Here is a 20,595-nt window from a genome sequence, read left to right as displayed (position 1 = left end):
ACCTACCTAGTTAAGTAGCATCATTAATAAATTATCTGTTTGATTATAAATTCATTGGATAATCCAGGGCAACTAAATAAATAAAAAAAAATACAAAATGACCCCTAGTCCTTCAGTTTCTGTAGTACCATTGGCAGAGTTCTGGGAAAGTAAACAGTAAAAAGGATTACACTTCTCTCAATTTTAACTTAGCTCTAAATATAAAATCTTTATAAAGTGACAGAGAGTACTTATATTACTAGAAGAACTAAATCAGATCAAGTACAACATTTTCATTTTAAATAAAATCATACAAAAGAAGAAAATTACCACATGAAAATATAAATAAAGAAATTGATGGACTGACTTTTATTAGGGGTCTAAAGTCAACAAGAGACATAATTTCATGGGCCATTTTCATTTAATGCTGTTGTGCTTATAAATATTCATAAAAAGACCAGCATGAAACAATTTTAACTTATTCAGCAGTGTATGTTCCTGAGGACAAAGTCATGGAACAGTTCTATGAAGAATTTATTTACTCTCCAAATGAAATATGTATTGTGATACTTATTGACTTCACTACAAAGGTGGAAATAGTGGCACTGTGACAATGGTAAAAAATATATTGGAAGGTATGGATCTGGAATAAGTAATAAGACCAAAAGTTTTCCACAATTAGTGACATCACAAAAAATGAAAATGATTATGTTATTGGATAGGAAATTTGAACAGACTCATTGCTTTTATGGAAGTAATTCCTAAATTAACTGTCTATACCTTCAAACCACTAATTTGTTAGAGCAAAGATCAAAAGAAAAGAAAATTGAGAAATTATGGTATTAATTAAAATAACTTTAACCTAATCTTTTAAAATAAGTGTTCAGTGTTAAAAATGGGATATAGATTGACAGAAGTACATTGATACTGAGTATAATAGTTTCCTTTAGAAATTTCACTGATAGGGGTGGCTAGGTGGTGTAGTGGATAAAGCACCAGCCTTGGAGTCATGAGTACCTGGGCTCAAATCCGGTCTCAGACACTTAATAATTACCTAGCTGTGTGGCCTTGGGCAAGCCACTTAACCCCATTTACCTTGCAAAAAAAAAAAAGAAATTTCACTGATAGACCAAAAAGGACACCAAAAGAACTTTAAAAACAGCCTTAGTTAGATGACACTTGACTTACTTGTCAAGTAAAAAGAGATGATATTCAAAAACAACAACAGCATAAATAAAAATTTTAAATCTTATGGAGATCAATAGTGGAAGCCATTATTGTTTTATAAAATAGAAGCTAAAAGGATAAACCAATTCTAAGAAAGCTTGGCAAAGATTGAACTAAGTACTATCATATTGAGGGCATTTAGGAATAAAACTAGAAGAACTATTAATATAACAGAAGAAAGATGAAGAAAAAAATTTGTAACAAAATGTTTTCACCATGAAAAACAGTGGATCCATCATGCTTAGACTAATATCACAGTCCTAGATGTATTTATTAAATAGGTAGAAATGTCATTAAAGAACCAGTTTGGAAATTTCTTTTTCAGTTGCTCAGTCATGTCCAACTCTTCATGCCCTTTTGGACCATACTGTCTATGGAGTTTTGGGGGCAGATAATCTCCAGTGGATTAAGATAAAGATTAAGGGACTTCCCCAGGGTCACATAGCTAGTAAGTGCCTGAGGCCAGATTTTAAGTCAAGCCTTCCTTATTTCAGGCCCAGCACTATATCTTAAACTATCTAGCTGCCTCACATTTGAAAATATTAATGGGATTAGATCAATCTTGAACTTTCCTTAATGGGTGTTAATAAATATAAGAAAGTGAGCCTGCTTTTTTTACAAGTGTTCCACCATAAGATCATATCTTTGCTATATAATTAACTAAAAGATAAAGTCATAAAATCTTATTGTGATTAGTTTGTGGGCTATTAAATAAAAAAAGAATCATTTGAGTAAGTTTCATACAAACTATAACCTTAAGTGGCTTGCCCAAGGCCACACAGCTAGGTAATTATTAAGTGTCTGAAACCGGATTTGAACCCAGGTACTCCTGACTCCAGGGCCGGTGCTTTATCCACTGCACCACCTAGCCACCCCAACCTTAATGATTATTGTACAAGATCTTTCTCATACATACATCAAAAATTGTTCACAGTACCTTGAGAGACATACAGCTAAATTTTTATAACACTTTTAAGAATTGTAAAGCATTTTATAGATGAATAATCTTTTGTTCTGGGTTAGAATTAAATAGTATAGGAATTCTATGAACAACTTCATAAGATCCTCCAAATCAAATTATCTACACTGCTACTTGGGGACTTCAAAGAAAAAGTAGGAAAAAAAAGTGAAGATGAAGAGAGATATAAGGGAAAGTATGATTCAAGAGAAAGCAGTGAAATTGATTAAAGGCTAGGAGATTGTGCAGAAGCCTTATATCTTCTGCAGAAGCCTTACATATTCTGCAGAAACATGATCTCTTCCATCAAAATGAGTGGTAGACACTGGACAAAGTAAGTATGAAGTAATCTTAAAAGAATGAAATCAACAATGTTACTGATACGGGATTTATTGTGTATTCAGTATATGTGAACAGTCAGACCATTGACACAGCTAAGATCAGAATTTATAACAACAAAAGTAATAAGAAAAAGATAAATAGATGTGATATAATTGAATTATTTAACCAAAATGGGAAGTGAACAACAAAAATGACATCATCAACAACTATAATTCATCTAGAAATTAAATCAGCATATTTTTGCTTGCAACACAGAGACCACAAAATATTCCAGAAAGCACTTTAGCAAATAATTGATTTTCTGGTGAAATAGAAATAACAAAGTCTGAGGATCTAAATTAATCTGCAAAATCTTACGAGGAAAGCTGATGAATAATTATGAGAACTTCATAGAACCAATGGAAGCAACGAAGAATAAAACAACTTTAAATAAAACACTAAAGTCATTTTAATTGCATTTAAAAATGAATCTGGAAAAAAGTCTATAAACAGAGGAAAAATGGGGAAGATTTTCAAAAACTTTTAACAGATCAGCAAGGGTAATGAACTCTAAATATCACAGTTTCTGAGAACTTATAGATGAAGAGGGCAAAGCAGCCAAATTAAATCATGTGGTGATCATTTAAGTTTCTTTGAAAGACGTTAATATCAGAAATGACCTCATAATAAAGTACAGGCATGGTATGATATAGGAAAACATACTTGTCTTAAAAATTTACTGTGAGGGAGGATATTCACAAAAGTACAAGTTAAAGAGAAATTCCCTGTGGTATGTTCCTATTTTCTTTTCTTCTTTTGAAAGCTGATATTGGGTTAATTTCATGAAACCCAAGTCTGCCTAGAAGAGATCTGTAATCACTTAAGAGTTTGACTTGTTCATCCTCATGGAAAAAACAAAACAGATAAAAAATAGGATGCATCAGCTGAAACATTTCAGTGTGAACATCACTTGAATTCATATCATAGTATATATATCTGAATTAAAGCATACATATGAACAGGTAAGTTGAGCCCAGAGTAGAAAGTAAAGATAGCAATAGACTAGATTACTTTTAGGACTTTACCTTTTTAGGATCTTTTGCCTATCTAAAGCTTCCTATAACAGCAAAGGCTCCTCTTTTCAGTATAAACATTTTACCAGTGTTGCTTGTGTAAGACTTGGAACACCACTTTCTTAAAAAACTAAAGATAACACAAAAAAATATGTTTATAACAAAAGGGTGCATAATAGATGGGAATAGACTGGTTGGTTAGTGGATCTTCCTTCCTTCTCGAAGAGGACCAAAATGACAGCACTTTGTTAGAGTCAAGTTACAGTATATTTGCATTGTACAGTCTGACTGATCAGACAGATATGAGCTCAAAATGTTCTACCACAGGTTAGGCATAAGCAAGCCACATGAGCATTTGGGGTGAATTCTGAATTTGTACATCTCAAGTTTCTTTTGAGCTCATTCAATTCTACTTTGCTCATAGAGCACAGAGGGTATGTAATGTGGGGTCATCCTGTGCCAATGTCTCCCATGTCATGTAATCCATTCCAAAATTCTTAGACCTTGAGAGTGTACTTGTATTGCTTTTTTTGACCACCTTGTGCTTGCGCAATGTAAGTTCTTTATAAAATAGTTTTTTTCAGCAATAGAATGTTTGACATTCAAACAATGTGGCCAGCCCATAGGACTGTAGTAAAGTCCTCTGTAGTAGAGTTTGCATGCTTGGCAGTTTTGTTCAAGAAAGGACTTGAGTCTGGTAATCTTCACTGGTATTTTATCCACCCAGGTGATCTTCACAATCTTCTTAAGACAATTCAAATGAAAGTGATTCAGTTTCCTGGCATAGTGCTGGTAGACTGTTCAGGTTTCACATGCTTACCACCATGAGGGAAGCACAGTGGCTTTGTATAACTTCAGTTTTATCAGCAGTCTAATAATTCTTCTCTTATTCTTCCAAACACTTAGCAGTCACCTATAACCAATGGGGAACTCTGAAGAATAGATAGAAAAGATGAACGGGTCATATGGTGAGAGCAGGGGTTGATATTTAGTTGACCAGAGTGACTCCTTTGCAATTCCTAGAGAAAGTGAGGAAGAGAAGCCTCAAGCTCTTCTGGATTTTTTCTGGAGAATTTTGGGGAGGACATAAGTGAAAGTTGGCCCTTTTAGCCTACACTAAATTTGTGAAATCACATTTCATTTTGATGATTTGTACATTGAGATTTCTGAACCTGACCTGACTCAGTAGGTCCATTGGTTCAGACTTGGTATTAATAAAATGGGCATTCATAGCTCATTTAGCAAAATTAATTTTACTTACCAATAGCATGGAAAGGATATTTAACAAATATTAGTATCTATTTAGTGACCCTAGGCAAGTCATTTTGCCGTTAGTCTCATTTTTCGCATCTATGATATGAACTGGAGAAGGAAATGGCAAACCACTGTAGTATCTTTGCCAAGAAAATCACAAATGTCACAAAAAGTTGAACATAGGGGACAGCTAGGTGGCGCAGTGGATAGAACACTGACCCTGGAGTCAGGTAGTCAGTTCAAATCTGGCCTCAGACACTTAATAATTACCTAGCTGTATGGTCTTGGGCAAGCCACTTCATTGCCTTGCAAAAACCTAAAAAAAAAAAAAGTTGAAGATAACTGAATTGATCCAATAATCAGAGCAGCATCAGCACAGAAAGGATATTTAACAAGAATACAGTATTTATTTAGTTGTACATCATTCTCCTTATATTTTTTGCCTTGGTGGTAAGCTCTTTCCTATTCACTAAGCATTTATATTTATGTTAATGAATGGAACCTTAAGACTCCAAATCCAATTAAATCCAAAATCAAGAGTCATTAGCTTTATGGGAAAAATCAGCCTATCCTGTGTGCATGAGATACTGCTTCTACCCATTCTTTGTTCATTAATGTTAGGTTTGCCATTGTCATGGAAAGTTGTAGTGCAGAGTCCTAGTTGAAATGGATTCCCTAGAGATGATAAGGGCATTCTTCCACTCCTACTTGCAAATGAAGGATTATGTCAAGCCTGAAGACATTGTAGATCCTTCTAAAGGACATCCATAACCATTCAAAAGAGTTGTTCTTGCCAGTCATACAGGAAAAAAATCAGGTGATTGAGAAATGTCTATTGCCCAGATTAAATCATGAAATTGGATGAATATCATACTTGTTCATCACTTTGTGCTATGAAATTGCAGAGTTCTTTTAGTGATTCCAAATTTCTCCCAGATACAATGACCCATCTTCTTAAAAACCAATGCTACAATCTCTTAATAATTAAAAATTGTACCCAAAGGACAAGGGAAAATAATAAGGTATGTATAAACAGGCTGTTACACATGAGGACAACAGTGAAATTGAAGAACAAGAGTACCATATGTCCTCAAAGATGGGATGATTCAAAAAAGAAAATGAACTAGTTACCTGCTAAACAAATAATATCTAGTGGACAATTGAGGTGCTCCACTTGTGTCTTGGTGATAAGGGAAAGAGGAAGGCCATATTAGGTAGACTATTTGCTTTGACAAATTTGCAAGAAGACAAGAAGAATCATATCAAATTGCTAAGCATGGGTAATTTGTGATCTTCATTGTTGGAGGGAGCATTTATGAAAGCACAGTGTATTAGTATATTTGAGTAATGAATTCAGGTAATAAAGTTTTATCATAATTTCTTTAATTCTAAAATATCTTAAGATTTATTTGTGCATTCTTCACTCTAATAATAATTTATATAGTGTTTTAAGGTTTTCAAAATGTTTTTCATTAAAGTATTTACTTTGATTGCTTGAGCTTTTCTGAAGGATGTTTGCCTTTTTCTATCACCTCCCTTCCTATTCCTCCTTGATGGCTTTTAATTCAAGGAAACCTGGAAGAGATCTGTTCACATAAATTTTTAAATAAGTCAGGAAGATTTATGTAAGCATGGGAACATTACTCAGAAACAGCTTGGAAATTTTTTTCTGCCCTGAAATATATGCTAAAATTTGCATATTTTTTCCTTTCTTAATATTTTGTTTGAATAGTGGATGGTGTTCCTAATGACAGCAGTGACAGTGAAATGGAAGATCGAACCACTGCTAATTTGGCTGCATTGAAACTGGATGAATGGTTAAATTTCAAAATGGATCCAGAGGTAGTTACTTCTCATTTAATGTAGACTATATAACATATTTGGTAACGTTGTGTTTATGTGATTTTTCTAACCAGTTCTCTCCCTGAATATTAGGAGAGAAAACCTTTTTTTGGTTATTATTCTCACTATAGATTGTATCTTCAGATGAACTTTGTGTTCAATATAAAGATAGAAAAATCAAACTCATGACCATAATGATGGCAGTCTTGGAAAAGTATTGAACATTTCAGTGAAACTGAGTTAATTTCTGAGAAATATTTCCTCACAGAAGATAAAACTATAAGAGAGAAAGAGAGAGAGAATAGTGCATAAGCATATTTTAAAATCAGATTTCTGAGGTCCCTTTCATCTTTAAATTCTATGATACTAAGAATTTTCTACTTATCTATGAAGATTATCTAAGAGAAAAAAAGAAAAAAGGAAATAACAGTTTTTTCTAAAATTATGAGAAAAATATAAATAACAAGTTTTGTTCATAGAAAACTTCAAAATACCCTGAATAATGGAATAAACAAATATTATATATATATATTCTGCTTTAATATGAATTCTAATAGAATAAAAATTAATTTCAGGCCGCCAGCTTATTGCTACAACTCAGACAGAAATGGCATAGCTTATTTTTGCGCCGAATGAGAGCTCCTTCCAAGCCTTGGTCTCAAGTTGATGAAGCAACTATAAGAGCAATTATAGCTGTTTTAAGCACAGAAGAACAATCTGCAGGATTGCAGCAACCATCAGGGATTGGCCAACGACCAAGACCGATGTCTTCAGAGGAACTTCCTTTGGCATCTTCTTGGAGGTCAAATAATAGCAGGAAAAGTTCAGCAGATACTGAATTCTCTGATGATTCTTCTAATGCAGAAAGGTAAATGTTTTAGATTTTTATTTAAATTAATGTTAACTTCAAGAAATTTTATGAAGAAAAGTTCTGTATGTTGAAAAAAATTTACTGTAATATTTATCCCTTTACACCCTCTTCTTTCCTAGTTTCCTTTATCTTCTATCCTCTACCCCTCAATTTTCCTATTTCTCCCCTCTCCAGAATTTAAGTTCAAAATTAAAACATGTTTAAACAAAACACATGAAGCAGGGAGAGCAGTATCAATGTACAAATAATCGCTCTATTGATATCCTGCCTCCCCTCATAAATTCAAAGTAATTTCCTTGTAGGTATGTATAGGAGCTTTAGTAACTAGACAGATCAAGATAGACTTCAAGGTAGGATCAAGAAAGGGATCAAGATGTCTTGTGAGAAATGGTACTTGAGCTTAACCTTAGAAGATGTCAGTGGAGGACAGAGACAGCCTGTGCAGGAATGTAATAAAGGCTTACCCTCAAGGATCTTGCATTTTAATTCAGTGTTTAACATATACACAGGTAAATATAGAACTAGTAAAATTGAGGGAGGAGAAAGCACTAACTCCTAGGAAGAAAAGGAAGGCTACATAGAGGAGTTAGCATTTGAAGTGAACCTAGAAAAGATAGAACTTTCTGAGAAGTGGAAATGAGGATAGAGTGAATCCTAATCATGGGGAACATCTTTTTGCAAATGCTTAGGAGTTGGGAATAGTTAAACTTGGAAGAGTCAAACTAGTTGACAGGGTGGTAGAACATAGAGACCATACAGGGGAATCACTGAAATAAGACTAGATAAATGTTAAGTAGATTATGAAGGAATGAAAATGTCAGCATAAAGAGTTTAAATTTTATCCTATAGGAGATGGTGGCACGGAAGGTTTTTGAAAGCATGTAGGAGGCTTCTCACAGGGTATCTCCCAATCATTGAAACCATAGGTCCAGATTGGGAAAAAAAACACACCCATACCCACACACTCAATACTCACCCCCCTCATCTGTGTCTGTCTTTGTCTGTCTGTCTCTCTTTTTATTTGGGTAACCCTATGAAGTGATTCTTGAAAATAGTTTGATACTTTTTGGAGAGCCTTATGATATCATTACAGATAAAGAGACTCAAATCTCCAAACCTATCAAGAACACTTTAAACTGCCCAGACTTAACAAGGACATGCATATCAACTAAGAAGCTGAAAAATGTCACATGGAAGAATTTGGTATATAGGTCCAGGTTGAGTAATGAGCTAACAAACACAAGCCTTTTGTCCCCCCTCTAAAAATTTCTGAGTTCCTCTTAAGTTTATTTAAAGATTTAGTATGTAAGGGTTTCAGTGTGGAATTTCTGGTTTTTGAACATATCAAATCAACAAAGCTTCCAAAACATACAGGCTTACTTAGAGGACGCATGGCTAAATTAATGTCTGTGTCCCCTCTCACATTGAGATAGATAGTTCTTACAGGAAACAAACATAAAATAGATTGTTTTTAAGCCAGAAGAGGATTTACTGAAAGGAAGTTAAAATGTAAGAAATGAAAAAACTTATATAATAAGTAATCCTAGGAACTGACTAGTATTTTGTCCATTCTGTGATACTTAATTCTTTTTTTTTTTTAAGAAAAGGCTAGTACCTGATGTTATGCATGCTATGTATATCTGAACCACCTAAGTCAGTTATATAAAAATTCATGAAAAGTCTCATGGCATAGTCTAAATACTTGTATTAAAGTGCTGCCTTTTATACATACTGGCTATGTCAGTCTGGGCAAGTCATACCCACTCAGTAGTCCCAGTCAACTAAGATTATAAATTAATTGAGATCAATTGTCATTCCTCATTGCTAAAGAAAGTTTCTTCACTGAGAGCCAATGAAATCACAAATCTATTCAAAATAATAATTTTAATATTTATAAGTGATTGACATCACCATTGATTACTAAAAAGCAGGAATTTTCAGATAAGACTGCATGTAAGGTTTAATGACAAAATTTTTTTAGCTCTTGGAAAGTTGATAAACATTTTACATAAAGGTAATTTTGTATTTTTAACCTCCAAATATTGATATAGAAAATGTAATTTCTCTATAAATTACTCTTCCATAAAATGTAATCTTAAGGCCCATTAAAAAATCACATCTTATTGGAATTATTTTAACTTTGTTTTTATAAAATTACTCACCAAGTTGTCTTTAATGTCTTTCCTATTCCCCGAAGAGTCTTGATGAAGTCTCCATCACCAGCTTTCCACCCACCCCAGAAATACAAAGATAGAGGTATTTTACATCCTAAACGAAGCTCTGATGATAGATCTGACCAATCTTCTGTGAAATCTACAGATAGTAGTAGTTATCCTAGTCCTTGTGCCAGTCCTTCTCCTCCATCCTCAGGAAAGGTAGAGTATATATATTCCTGTAAACTTAAAAGTAGGTGAATATGACTACATTTTTAGCTGAGATTTTAATGCTGCATTTGCAGTCTTAAAAGATCATTATGAACACAATTAGTCAATTTTGTATGTACTTTATAACTTATCCATTTATGAGCAGTTACCTTTGGTTCAAAATTGAGTATCTTAGTTCTTGTGACATGGCTTATAATTATGTCAAAGGTCAGTTTGAACATCATTTAATCTTTGAACTGAATCTTTTATTACACTTAAAAACTTGATTGAAAAAAATTCAGCAACCATAATTAAACACACTTATTAAGTGCCTTCCATGTGCAATATTCTGTTGGAATATATTTAAAAGTACAATTTTTTAAAATAAATAGTTATAGGTATGATTTCCGATACTTATATAGCAACCTCATATCTTTCATAATTTCTTAAGACATAAGTATGTATGTATCAGTATGTATGTGTGCACATATATGTACATATAAATGTAATGCATTGTAAATATTAAAGACTGTTTACCCAAATTTTGTTGTTTCATATAAATTTACATTTCTAAGAATTAGATAGTGAAAAAAAATTTTATTTTCTTTCTTAAGAAATTGTATTATCATTTATTTTAATGTATGGCAAGATCTTTAATAGGTTCCTTTTTTCCATAATAGATCTTTTGAGGGCAATAAAATATGCACTGTATTTCTACTACCTTTTGTGGATAATTTTCATCACATTAGAGTCATTTGACTTTTAAATAGTTGTTAGATTAATTTCTCCAAATGAATTTGGCTTTGAAATACTTTGGGGTTTTATTTGTAACAGGGATCCATAAATGGGAATGGGAAGATTTGGAGTAATGAATTTATTCATAATTAAGTGGGATCTGAATAGGAATTTGAGTCTTTTAATACTAAAAAATTGTATTGTTTTGGATACATAATTTTTTATTTAACATTTTGGAGGAAAATACATATAACATTCTCAAGGAAAGCTAGGATTCTACAGAACACAATCTGGAAAGGGTTTTGTTCAATTATTTTGATTTGTCTTTTTGTAGCATTTATATATGAGTCTTTGGATTTTATGTTACCTTTCAAGAACTTAGGTACTCTTTTGCAGGGCTCAAAATCCCCTTCACCAAGACCAAATATGCCAGTTCGATACTTCATAATGAAGAGTAGCAATCTGAGAAATCTTGAGATTTCTCAGCAGAAGGGTATATGGTCTACAACCCCTAGCAATGAACGGAAATTAAATAGAGCCTTTTGGGAGAGCAGCATGGTTTATTTGGTGTTTTCTGTTCAAGGATCTGGACATTTTCAGGTGAGTCATTCTGATACAAAAAAAATGTTTTTGGTTTTAATTTTTTTTTTTTTTTTTTGCCATGTGCATATCTCCATTTATTGTAATATCCTTTTATTGTCCTTCTAGGCCCTCATCCCCCCCCCATTTATTTTATCACTGCTTTGCATTGACCTCTCTGAAGTCCTTTGCATTTAACCAAATTTCTAAAAAGAGCAGTGCTATTTCTTTTTATTTCAGTCAACTAACATGCTTAACTAAACTCTTAAATAGACATTAGGATTTTGTTTACTTATTCTGTCATATCTGAAGATGTTATATGTGAAAACAAAGAACCTAATAAAGTGAAGGTGTGTATATTAAAAGCCTACCTAAAAATTTATAATTATGATAGTTCACAAAATTTTGTTTTGCATTCTCTAAATCACTCAAAACAACAACTTTTTGAAGTAATTTTTATAAGTGTCATTCCTGTTTTACAGATGGAAAAGTTGAGGATTAGGTTTAAGGATTTGTATACAGTTATATAACTACAAAGTGTGAAAGGTAGAACCTGAGCTTCTAATTCTAATCTAGTAGCCACATTATTATAGTGCTTCCCACTATTTTATCTTCATTTTTGAGAAAAACAAGCAAGGTTAATGATGATGATGATGATAATAGCTTAATATCTTTATAGGCTTTATTAAGGTTTACAAAATAAATATTAACTCATTTGAGCTTCACAGCAACCTTGTAAGGTAGATGCTAATATTATCCTCATTTTACATGAAAAAAATTGCATAGCTAAGTATCTGAAGCAGGCTTGGAGCCTAGATCTTCCTGATTCCATTCCAACATGATCAATTATGCTACCTAATTGCCACACAGATGGGGAGGGGATTTGATTGGATAAAGAAAGTGGTCAGGATTCTAATGAAATTCTCAAATGTGTGCTATTCTAGTTAATTATTTAAAAATTTAATATCCCTCTGGGTATATACAGCCACAGGACTTACTGCTATTCCAGTTAGAGGGCAGTGTCATGCTGTGACACTAATCTCTTAAAAATTCCAAGATATTTAAAGACTAAAATAATACCTTTGATTGTAGTCCCACTTTTCCAGATAACTGAAAGGAGCCATAATTAGCAATGTAATTTCAAATTTACCACACCACTTTAAAACAATATCTAGATCTTTTCTTCACCCCAACATTGCTTCTTTCATGATCATCCCTTCTGAGGACTGACATCCATTTTGTAATCAACTTGGTTTTTTTGAATTTATTTTCTTGAGCTTTTGGAGATTATGTCCTTCACTGAATTACCCATTAAGTTCCTATTTTCTTTGATATAAAAAATTACCTCATATACAGAGAGAGGCAGAATCTGTAGTTTCATTATAATTATGAAATTCCTTTACCATTGTAGATAAACATAATTTTTGCAACATAAATCTTATCATGTTTGTCCAAGGTCATAGTGTCAGTATATCATAGATGGAATCCAAGTCTTCTTTATTCCCTAGACCCTGCTCTCTATTCAAATCATCATGTTGTGTCTTATAGAAAATAAAGAGTAAGAAGTGATTTTCTCCAAGGAAGAAGGGACATTCATTCGTTCCTTAAAATATTGAATTTTATAAAATAATGAAATTCTTAATTATTATAGATTTTTTAGAAATAGATTCTGCTGTAAATGTAGAACATATGTAGACAAAATTGCTATTTGAATACTATCTGTTAATTTTGTTGTTTTATGTGTATATATGTGTGAATATGTGCCACACACAAAACATAAGACACATACACACGTACCTACATAGGTAATAAAGGTTTTTAAAAGCATAGTACTTGACACATAGTAAGTGCTTAATAAATGTTTGTTGCCCCATGAGAGGTACAGCCATAGAGTAGATAAGAGGCCTGTTTGTTCTAATCATGAACCCGAATTCAAACCTCAGTTCTGATAGTTATGTGGTCCTGGGCAAGACACTTAACCTCTCTGGCCTACACAACTGATTAAGGCTATAAGTTGTAGAACAGGTGATGATCTAATTTGACAAAACCCATAGGTCTGATCTTTTTAAAAAGTAGATGTTTGAAGTTATTGTCAAAAGACTGATAATGTTTGATATCTCTGATCCCCCATTAAAAATGTAGACTGCTAATTAATTAATATCTATAAATTTTTGTAGTTTATATTGCATGCTAAAATATTAAATTAAAGCAGGCATTGGAAAATCTTGAATTTTTGATCTCAATTTCACTACAGGGATTTTCTAGGATGTCTTCAGAGATAGGACGGGAAAAGAGTCAGGATTGGGGCTCGGCAGGTCTGGGAGGAGTCTTCAAGGTGGAATGGATACGGAAAGAAAGTCTTCCTTTTCAGTTTGCACACCATTTACTCAATCCTTGGAATGACAATAAGAAAGTACAAATAAGCAGAGATGGACAGGTATATTAATTATGTTGCTTTGGGGTATTTTAGAAAAATACTTTCTTTTTTTTTGGTCCAATATTTTGTTTTGAAGATTAATGATTATAATGTGTAGGAAATAGTGGATTGAGTCCTAAGAACTCTAGGGATGATTATTTGAAATATCACTATTCACATTTTACAGATGGGAAAACTGAGAATTGGGTTAAATATATCTGATTTATTTCACAAGCCTCACTACTAATCAGAGGTTTTTCAAATTTAACTTTCTTGTGTTGTTAAATTAGAAAAATTTTCAATAGTCACCACTTTTTTTGTTTTCATGATTTCTTTGAATGTGAATTTTCTAAGAAATAATCAAGACTAGTCTAGAAGATCCTAGATTTAGGAGATACTAGACTAAAGACTAAGCATGATCCTTTGACCGATTCTTAAAAATGGGAATAGCCATTTATCTTGTGCATAATTTAATCATCACAGATGAAGCTCCCATGAACTAACATATCAGGGATCTTTTGCAACAGAACTCTATTTAACTCTCAGTGCTCTTGAAGCCACGTCAGCTATAATTCTGACTTTAGCCACCCTAACTCAGACTAGCGTAGCTAGGGCTATTTTTTCAGATAAGTAAGTCTGGCAGTTCCTAGGAGGGGCCTCAACCATGTTTCACTTTTCTCATGATTCAACTCTAAGGAGTTTCTCCCATTCCCTTTCCTGTAGTCTCCCATTCTCACTGTCGCATATAAAAATTCTTACAGCTCTGCCTATATTCTTGGCTCCTTTGTACTTGGTATGGACCATTTTGTAATTAATGAAGTCGCTATTCATGCCTTGTTGTAATCATGAATTTTGGTAATACATTTAAGGCTGTTTTACACAATCAGGTCACCCAAACTCTCTAGCTTTATCTTATACTAATCTCTTTCCATGTATACTTGGGTCTAGGTCAGTGGTGGGGAACCTTTTTTCTGCCAAGGACCATCTGGATATTTATAACATCATTCATGGGCCATACAGAATTATCAACTTAAAAATTAGCCTGCTGTGTTGGTCAAACATTTAATTAATTTACTCCTAAAAAGCCCCTAGATTTATTGAATTTCGGGTCTGCCTGTGGTTGTCGTGGATAGCACCAAACCAAAAGATCCAAACCCCTGGTTTAGGCAAACTGAACAATTTGTTATCCCAAACTACATAACCTTTGCTTTTTACCTCAATATTTTTTACTTTTTCTGTTGCCTATGCCTGGAATTTCATTTCCTCCTCCTCTCCCCTGATCTTTGTTGAAATTTTACTTATCCTTTAAAATCCTGCTCAAGTTCCCCACTTTTTCCCTGAATTTACCTCATCATTCCCTCAGATCGTGTTTGATATATTTTAGATAATGTTTTCTTTTGTATTTATTTGCATTTGGTTAAGTCTCTATTTGGGGTTTATAAACTCCCTAAGACTTTAAGAAGCAACATTTGTGTTCTTCCAACAACTATTACAGTATTATTTACATAGTAGATATTTAAGTATTTAATTGAAAGTTTCTTAATTTTCATTAGTCCATGTATTTTGACATCTAACCCATTAGAGAAATGTTATCTTATTTTATGTTTGCTTTTTCTTATTTTTCAAATAGGAATTGGAGCCCCAAGTTGGAGAACAACTTTTACAGTTATGGGAACGTATTCCTCTCGGAGAGAAAAATGCAACTGATTGACATTTAGCTTATAGTATTGTTGAAGTTTTCTAAATACTGTCTATTTTATGTTGATAAAGGACTTAAACTAAATATTTTAAGCCACTTTAAAAAGATCTTTAGATGCTGGAAAATGTCACAACTGTTTTGACCACTGAATGCACTGACTTGCAAAACTGAAGGGTGGGGATAATGATTTATGACTGGGCCCTTGTTAATTCATGATCTTGTTCTAGAATCACCATCTTAAAATAATTTTAATCTTTTAAGATCATAATGAATGATAATACAGTGTATGTTGGCAATATTTTTAATTCAATAAAACTGGAATAAATTGTTTTTTCTTCATTTGACATCGAATGGCAGTTATGTTTTCAAATTTTAAAAAATTGAAATTATTTAAAGCATTGTCTTCTGATTTGTATATAACTTTTAAATGTAACAAATAATTTTCTTTCTCAAAAACCCTTAATTGAATTCATAAATTCTAGGTAAAGCTTCCAGGATTCCTATCATTCTGTTGAGAACATAAATTCTCAAAATATCACTCAACTCATATTGTGCAAAGGCTAGCTAAATATTTGACCATAGTTAATAAAAGGCATAAATGGGGGTATAATTATTTTTAATGATTACATAATTTACCATTTTGATTAAAATTTGAGTAAAAGGAGTTTTTCTTGATTGTAGACTGATTTCAGTTTTCTGACTAGTCTCATTTAACTTAGTGCTGTTTTATTCATAACAGTGAGTAATATTAAAGCAAGAGATGCTAAATGTCTTTCACACTAAAATTTCTTTAACTGATCTTTAAAATTTCTTTTCTCATTTTTTTCCATTTTTCCCTCAGTGAATTATGGGAAAATAGTTTATTTTATATATGTTTTAAAATCATTGCCTCATTTTTTGGTAATTTGAAATTTAAGTCTATATTAGTTGACACAGAATTTTTCTGCCATCTTGATGAACTGAGTAGTTTGGAATGTAAAACAGTGATTCTTCTAAGTATTCTTGACATTGTTATTTTTTATTGAAGCACTTAAAATTTTTCTCCCTGACACCTCTGTTACTTTTTGCTATTAAAAATTATATATTAAAAAATGTTTACTTAGAGATTTTATGAAGGTCATGGTTGATTTTTAAGAAATTCAGAGAAAATATCAGGGATTATAACTACTGTACATAAAATAAATTTGAGTAACACAAGTCAAAGTAACACAACTGAAAAAGGCATTCTTATTTAAGAAAATATTAGAAATATGCCTTTTTTTAAAGTTCCTAAAATCATAGGTCAACAAAAGACCTTGAGAATTCTTCCATTTATTTCTGGAAAAATAATATGTGATTATGTTTGCACATTTGCATATATTAAAAATATGAAATGGTGGGGCAGCTTGGTGGTGGAGTGAATAGAGCACTGGCCCTGGAGTCAAGTGGACCTGAGTTCATATCCAGCCTCAGACACTTAATAATTGCCTGAGTGACCTTGGGCAAGTCATTTAACCTCATTACCTTAAATAATTTAAAAAATGTAAAATAAAAATGAAAATATGTATTCAGTAATTGATATTTCCATTTATACCCAGGAGTTTTGCTTTTGAAACATGTACTTCCAGACATTTCATATGAATTAAAATTTCATAGTGCTTGAAATATTATTATATTATTCTAGCAACTTGTGAGTTTAGTGATGATATAGAAATTTCATTTAGATTCCTGTTTAATATTTTACAGTGTTTTGTATTTGGAAGTTAGATTTGTTTTCCCTTCTTGAATTTTAATTTTTGCTCTATACTTTAAATTTTAGTCTCATAGAAATTATGAGTTATTGATATTAAAATGAATTTATTGAATGAGAGTGATAGTAGTGGGAGTAATAAACTTTGAACATTTTAAAATAGTGACATTCTAATAATTTTATATCCATGAAATGCATTGTAATATATTAAGATTATATTTGAGAATTAGATTACTCAGGATCAATTATATAGATTAAATTGTGAAAGAATCTCTTATGAAAACTTAGTATTAAAAAAGAAAGGAATGTTAAATGTTAATGACATGTTTACAAAAATGAAATTGAGCATAGTACAGAAATTAAGTTCAAACTGATATATTGCTTCCATATGTAGAGCAGCTCAAGCTTTAATGAGTGTTAAGACTTAACTCCTCTATCAAATTTTTCCCTGACCATATAATAGAAAATAATTGAAATTATTTTTAGCTTTATATCTTACCTAAGTTTTTCCATGATATACAACTTTGTATTGCTGTCCTTCTTCTAGTAACTGGTACATCAGTTGTTTTAAACTTATCTAATGATTTTTCTATTCATGCATATGTACTTGGGAGGTCCATCTTGGGTTTATTCCTTACTGGTATCATGGTGATTGATAATAAATGAACAGAAAACATGTTCTCTTAAAGCCCATGCATGCACTCACATTTTTCCTAAGAACAAAAGATCCTGGTATTTACCCTTAGCCTTTATTTCTATATGATTTTCTTTCATATTAGAATAAAATTTGATCTCCTGGGAGAAGTTAGGAAAAAATCTATAAATCAAACATTTATGAAGTGTAAGTGCTTTAAAATATTCTTTGCCCTCAACAAGCTCACAATCTAATGAGAACAGTTGATTGACATTTGTTAAATAAAATCTGGGGTGTTTACTTTGTAAAAGGAATTGCAGCCAATGCTATGTGGAATAAGAAATACAATCCTATCCTCAAGATACATATCATCTAGTGAAGGAGACAATAAAAATAGCCATAATACAAGACTTTGGATGATATGAAATGGTACAAAGTGTAAGAGGGGAAAGATTACTTCTGGTTGGGTGATGAGACAATCTTTGAAGTAGATGAGGCATTTGAGCTGACCCTTGAAATATGGATAGATTTTTTATAGAGAGATACTACTTGAGCAAGCCTGCCTAAATTATTTTAATTTTTTGATTCATTTTTAGCATGTTAATATTTAAAATAGTGAATATATATTTACTATTGAATTACTACATTGAAATCTCAAATCTAAATGATTTTATCTGAAATGATTTAGTGAAAAGCTGTTTAAACTTAAGTCTTGTCTGTATTCTTCCAATATTAGTTATTTAAAATGATTAAGGTTTTTCCTTCAATATAACAAACATATTAAGCACTTAAAAACTACTTAAAAACTAACATTTACATAGTGATATAAAACTTTCAAAGTAGGTACCTGTAAAATGTATCTCAACAACTTGGTCAATTGTAGATAAGATAAGGATTTTACTGATCAGTATCTTACTGATGAGGAAACATGATTTTAAGGAAGATCCAACTGTAACATAAATATAGATGGAATTTGAGTCCCTCTTTCTGAATCTAAGTCCAACTCTTGATTCATCAAAATACATTATGTCCCACACTAAAATCAAGTTCATTTGTGCCTTGAAAGTTGATAGTAAATTATTAAAGTATCTCTTGAAAAATGAATTTGTTAAATTTAATTGATATTTTTGGTAATGTAGAATTGAAAATTAACTTTTTGTTACTTATATAATAAACTTATTCTTTTTTTAAGTTTCTCAAATCTCACTTAGTTGGCAAAGGAAATTGTAGTGCAGCAGAGTTCAGATGAAAAGAGGCAACACTACCCAAGGATAGCTTTTAAAATTTGTCAATACTCAGGAGGGGAAGAAGAGAACAGATTCCACTGAGGAACAACTCAGTATGTGGCTCCACTGCCTACAGACCTACAGTAGTGGCACACAGTGCCCTGGTTCCAAATATGCAACTCTGCAATATTATTTGCACTCCAATCAAATGGCCCAGAGTTTCTTAAGATGTAAACATTAGAGTTTTACATATAGTCAATGAGGCACTGAGTGTCCATAATCTTGTTAACATGCATTTATTAACTACCTACTACTGTATTATATACCAGACACTGCAGTAGATACAAAGAAAGGTAAAAGACAGTCTTTGACCTTGAGGGGTTTGCAATCTCATGGGGGGAGATGTTACGCAAACAACTATGCACTATCAAGCCATATGTAAGATGGTAGCACAGTCATTATCTGTGAAAAGAGTATTTTCTAAATTGCTTGCTAATGAGCCAGAAAGCAGATAATTTAACTCTGTAGATGGAAAAGAAGAGGCTGGAGCTTGATGTAATATATTTGTTCTCTGGTCACTGATTTGCAGAGATTCTATGACCTCATTTATAATTTTTAAAATGTTACCAATTTTATAAGATGTTAAAAATTTTATTTATACATTTTGGTATCAGTGATATTTATGCCTTAGAGTCTAAAAGACTTAATTGAGAATTATTGCATAGGTCTCTTTGAATAACCTATCTTCTAAAACTTTTTTCCAGTTATGGATAATATCCAGTATAATTTTGACTGGTTTATCTCTTACCTTTTCTTTTGTTCTATAAACATATCCCTACTGTTGAACTATATATATAGGGTTTTTTTCTGTTTTGTTTTAGGTTTTTGCAAGGCAAATAGGGTTAAGTGGCTTGCCCAAGGCCACACAGCTAGGTAATTATTAAGTGTCTGAGACTGGATTTGAACCCAGGTACTCCTGACTCCAGGGCCAGTGCTTTATCCACTGCGCCACCTAGCTGCCCCTATATATAGGTTTTTCAAAGAAAACTTCTTAAACTTCCAACAAAAGTATACATATAGAACTATCAAATAGAAATTGCACCTGTTATTTTTGATTATCAAAGTATATTTTTTTCACTCAGAAATCTCCATTTTGGGGACATTTAAAAAAAATCTTGAGTAAGGATTAAATAAAATTGAAATTTAATGGATTGCTTTTTCTTCCCCTTTAAATAGAGTGGGAATATTGTACTGCCTCTTTTACTCCCTGGAAATAAAAGTAACTCAAGTAGAAATATTAGATATTAAAAGTTAAATTTCTCATGAAGTGTCTTTTAGTATTAAACTTTAAATGGGAGCAGGAAGGTGCTACAATGGATAGAGTACCAGCCCTGGAGTCAGGAAGACTTGAGTTCAAATCCAGCCTCACACACTTAAAAATTACCTAGCTGTGTGACCTTGGGCAAGCTGTGTGACCCTTGCCAAAAAAAGGGCAATAAAAATAAAAAAAACTTCAACGTAATCTTAGAATATCATAATGGCATTCTGGATAGACAAGATAGTTCCTCTGTAATTAATTGGCTGAGTGACCCTGAGTAAGTCATTTTAATTTCTTACTATCTCTGTCAATTCTTTAAACACAGCCATACCAAATAATAATGGCTAATAAATCTATTTGGTCCTCTAAAT

At 32.2% G+C, this 20,595-nt stretch overlaps 1 protein-coding gene across 1 annotated transcript in view; it reads left to right on the top strand.

The window, feature by feature from the left end:
* The window catches only part of YTHDC2 (YTH N6-methyladenosine RNA binding protein C2), a 74,079-nt gene extending 58,418 nt beyond the window's left edge, over positions 1-15,661 (top strand). The window contains exons 24-29 of the mRNA XM_074204565.1: positions 6,545-6,654; positions 7,230-7,522; positions 9,723-9,900; positions 11,020-11,223; positions 13,457-13,639; positions 15,249-15,661. Of these exons, the coding sequence (XP_074060666.1) occupies positions 6,545-6,654; positions 7,230-7,522; positions 9,723-9,900; positions 11,020-11,223; positions 13,457-13,639; positions 15,249-15,329 (1,049 nt within the window). The 3' untranslated portion in view covers positions 15,330-15,661. The remainder of the gene's footprint in view (positions 1-6,544; positions 6,655-7,229; positions 7,523-9,722; positions 9,901-11,019; positions 11,224-13,456; positions 13,640-15,248) is intronic.
* The last annotated feature ends 4,934 nt before the right edge of the window (positions 15,662-20,595 follow it).

This window comes from Macrotis lagotis, chromosome X (genome assembly GCF_037893015.1).
Source record: "Macrotis lagotis isolate mMagLag1 chromosome X, bilby.v1.9.chrom.fasta, whole genome shotgun sequence".
Taxonomy (NCBI): domain Eukaryota; kingdom Metazoa; phylum Chordata; class Mammalia; order Peramelemorphia; family Peramelidae; genus Macrotis; species Macrotis lagotis.
Note: the sequence above shows the minus strand (reverse complement) of the source record. Positions and strands in the feature narration are given on the sequence as shown.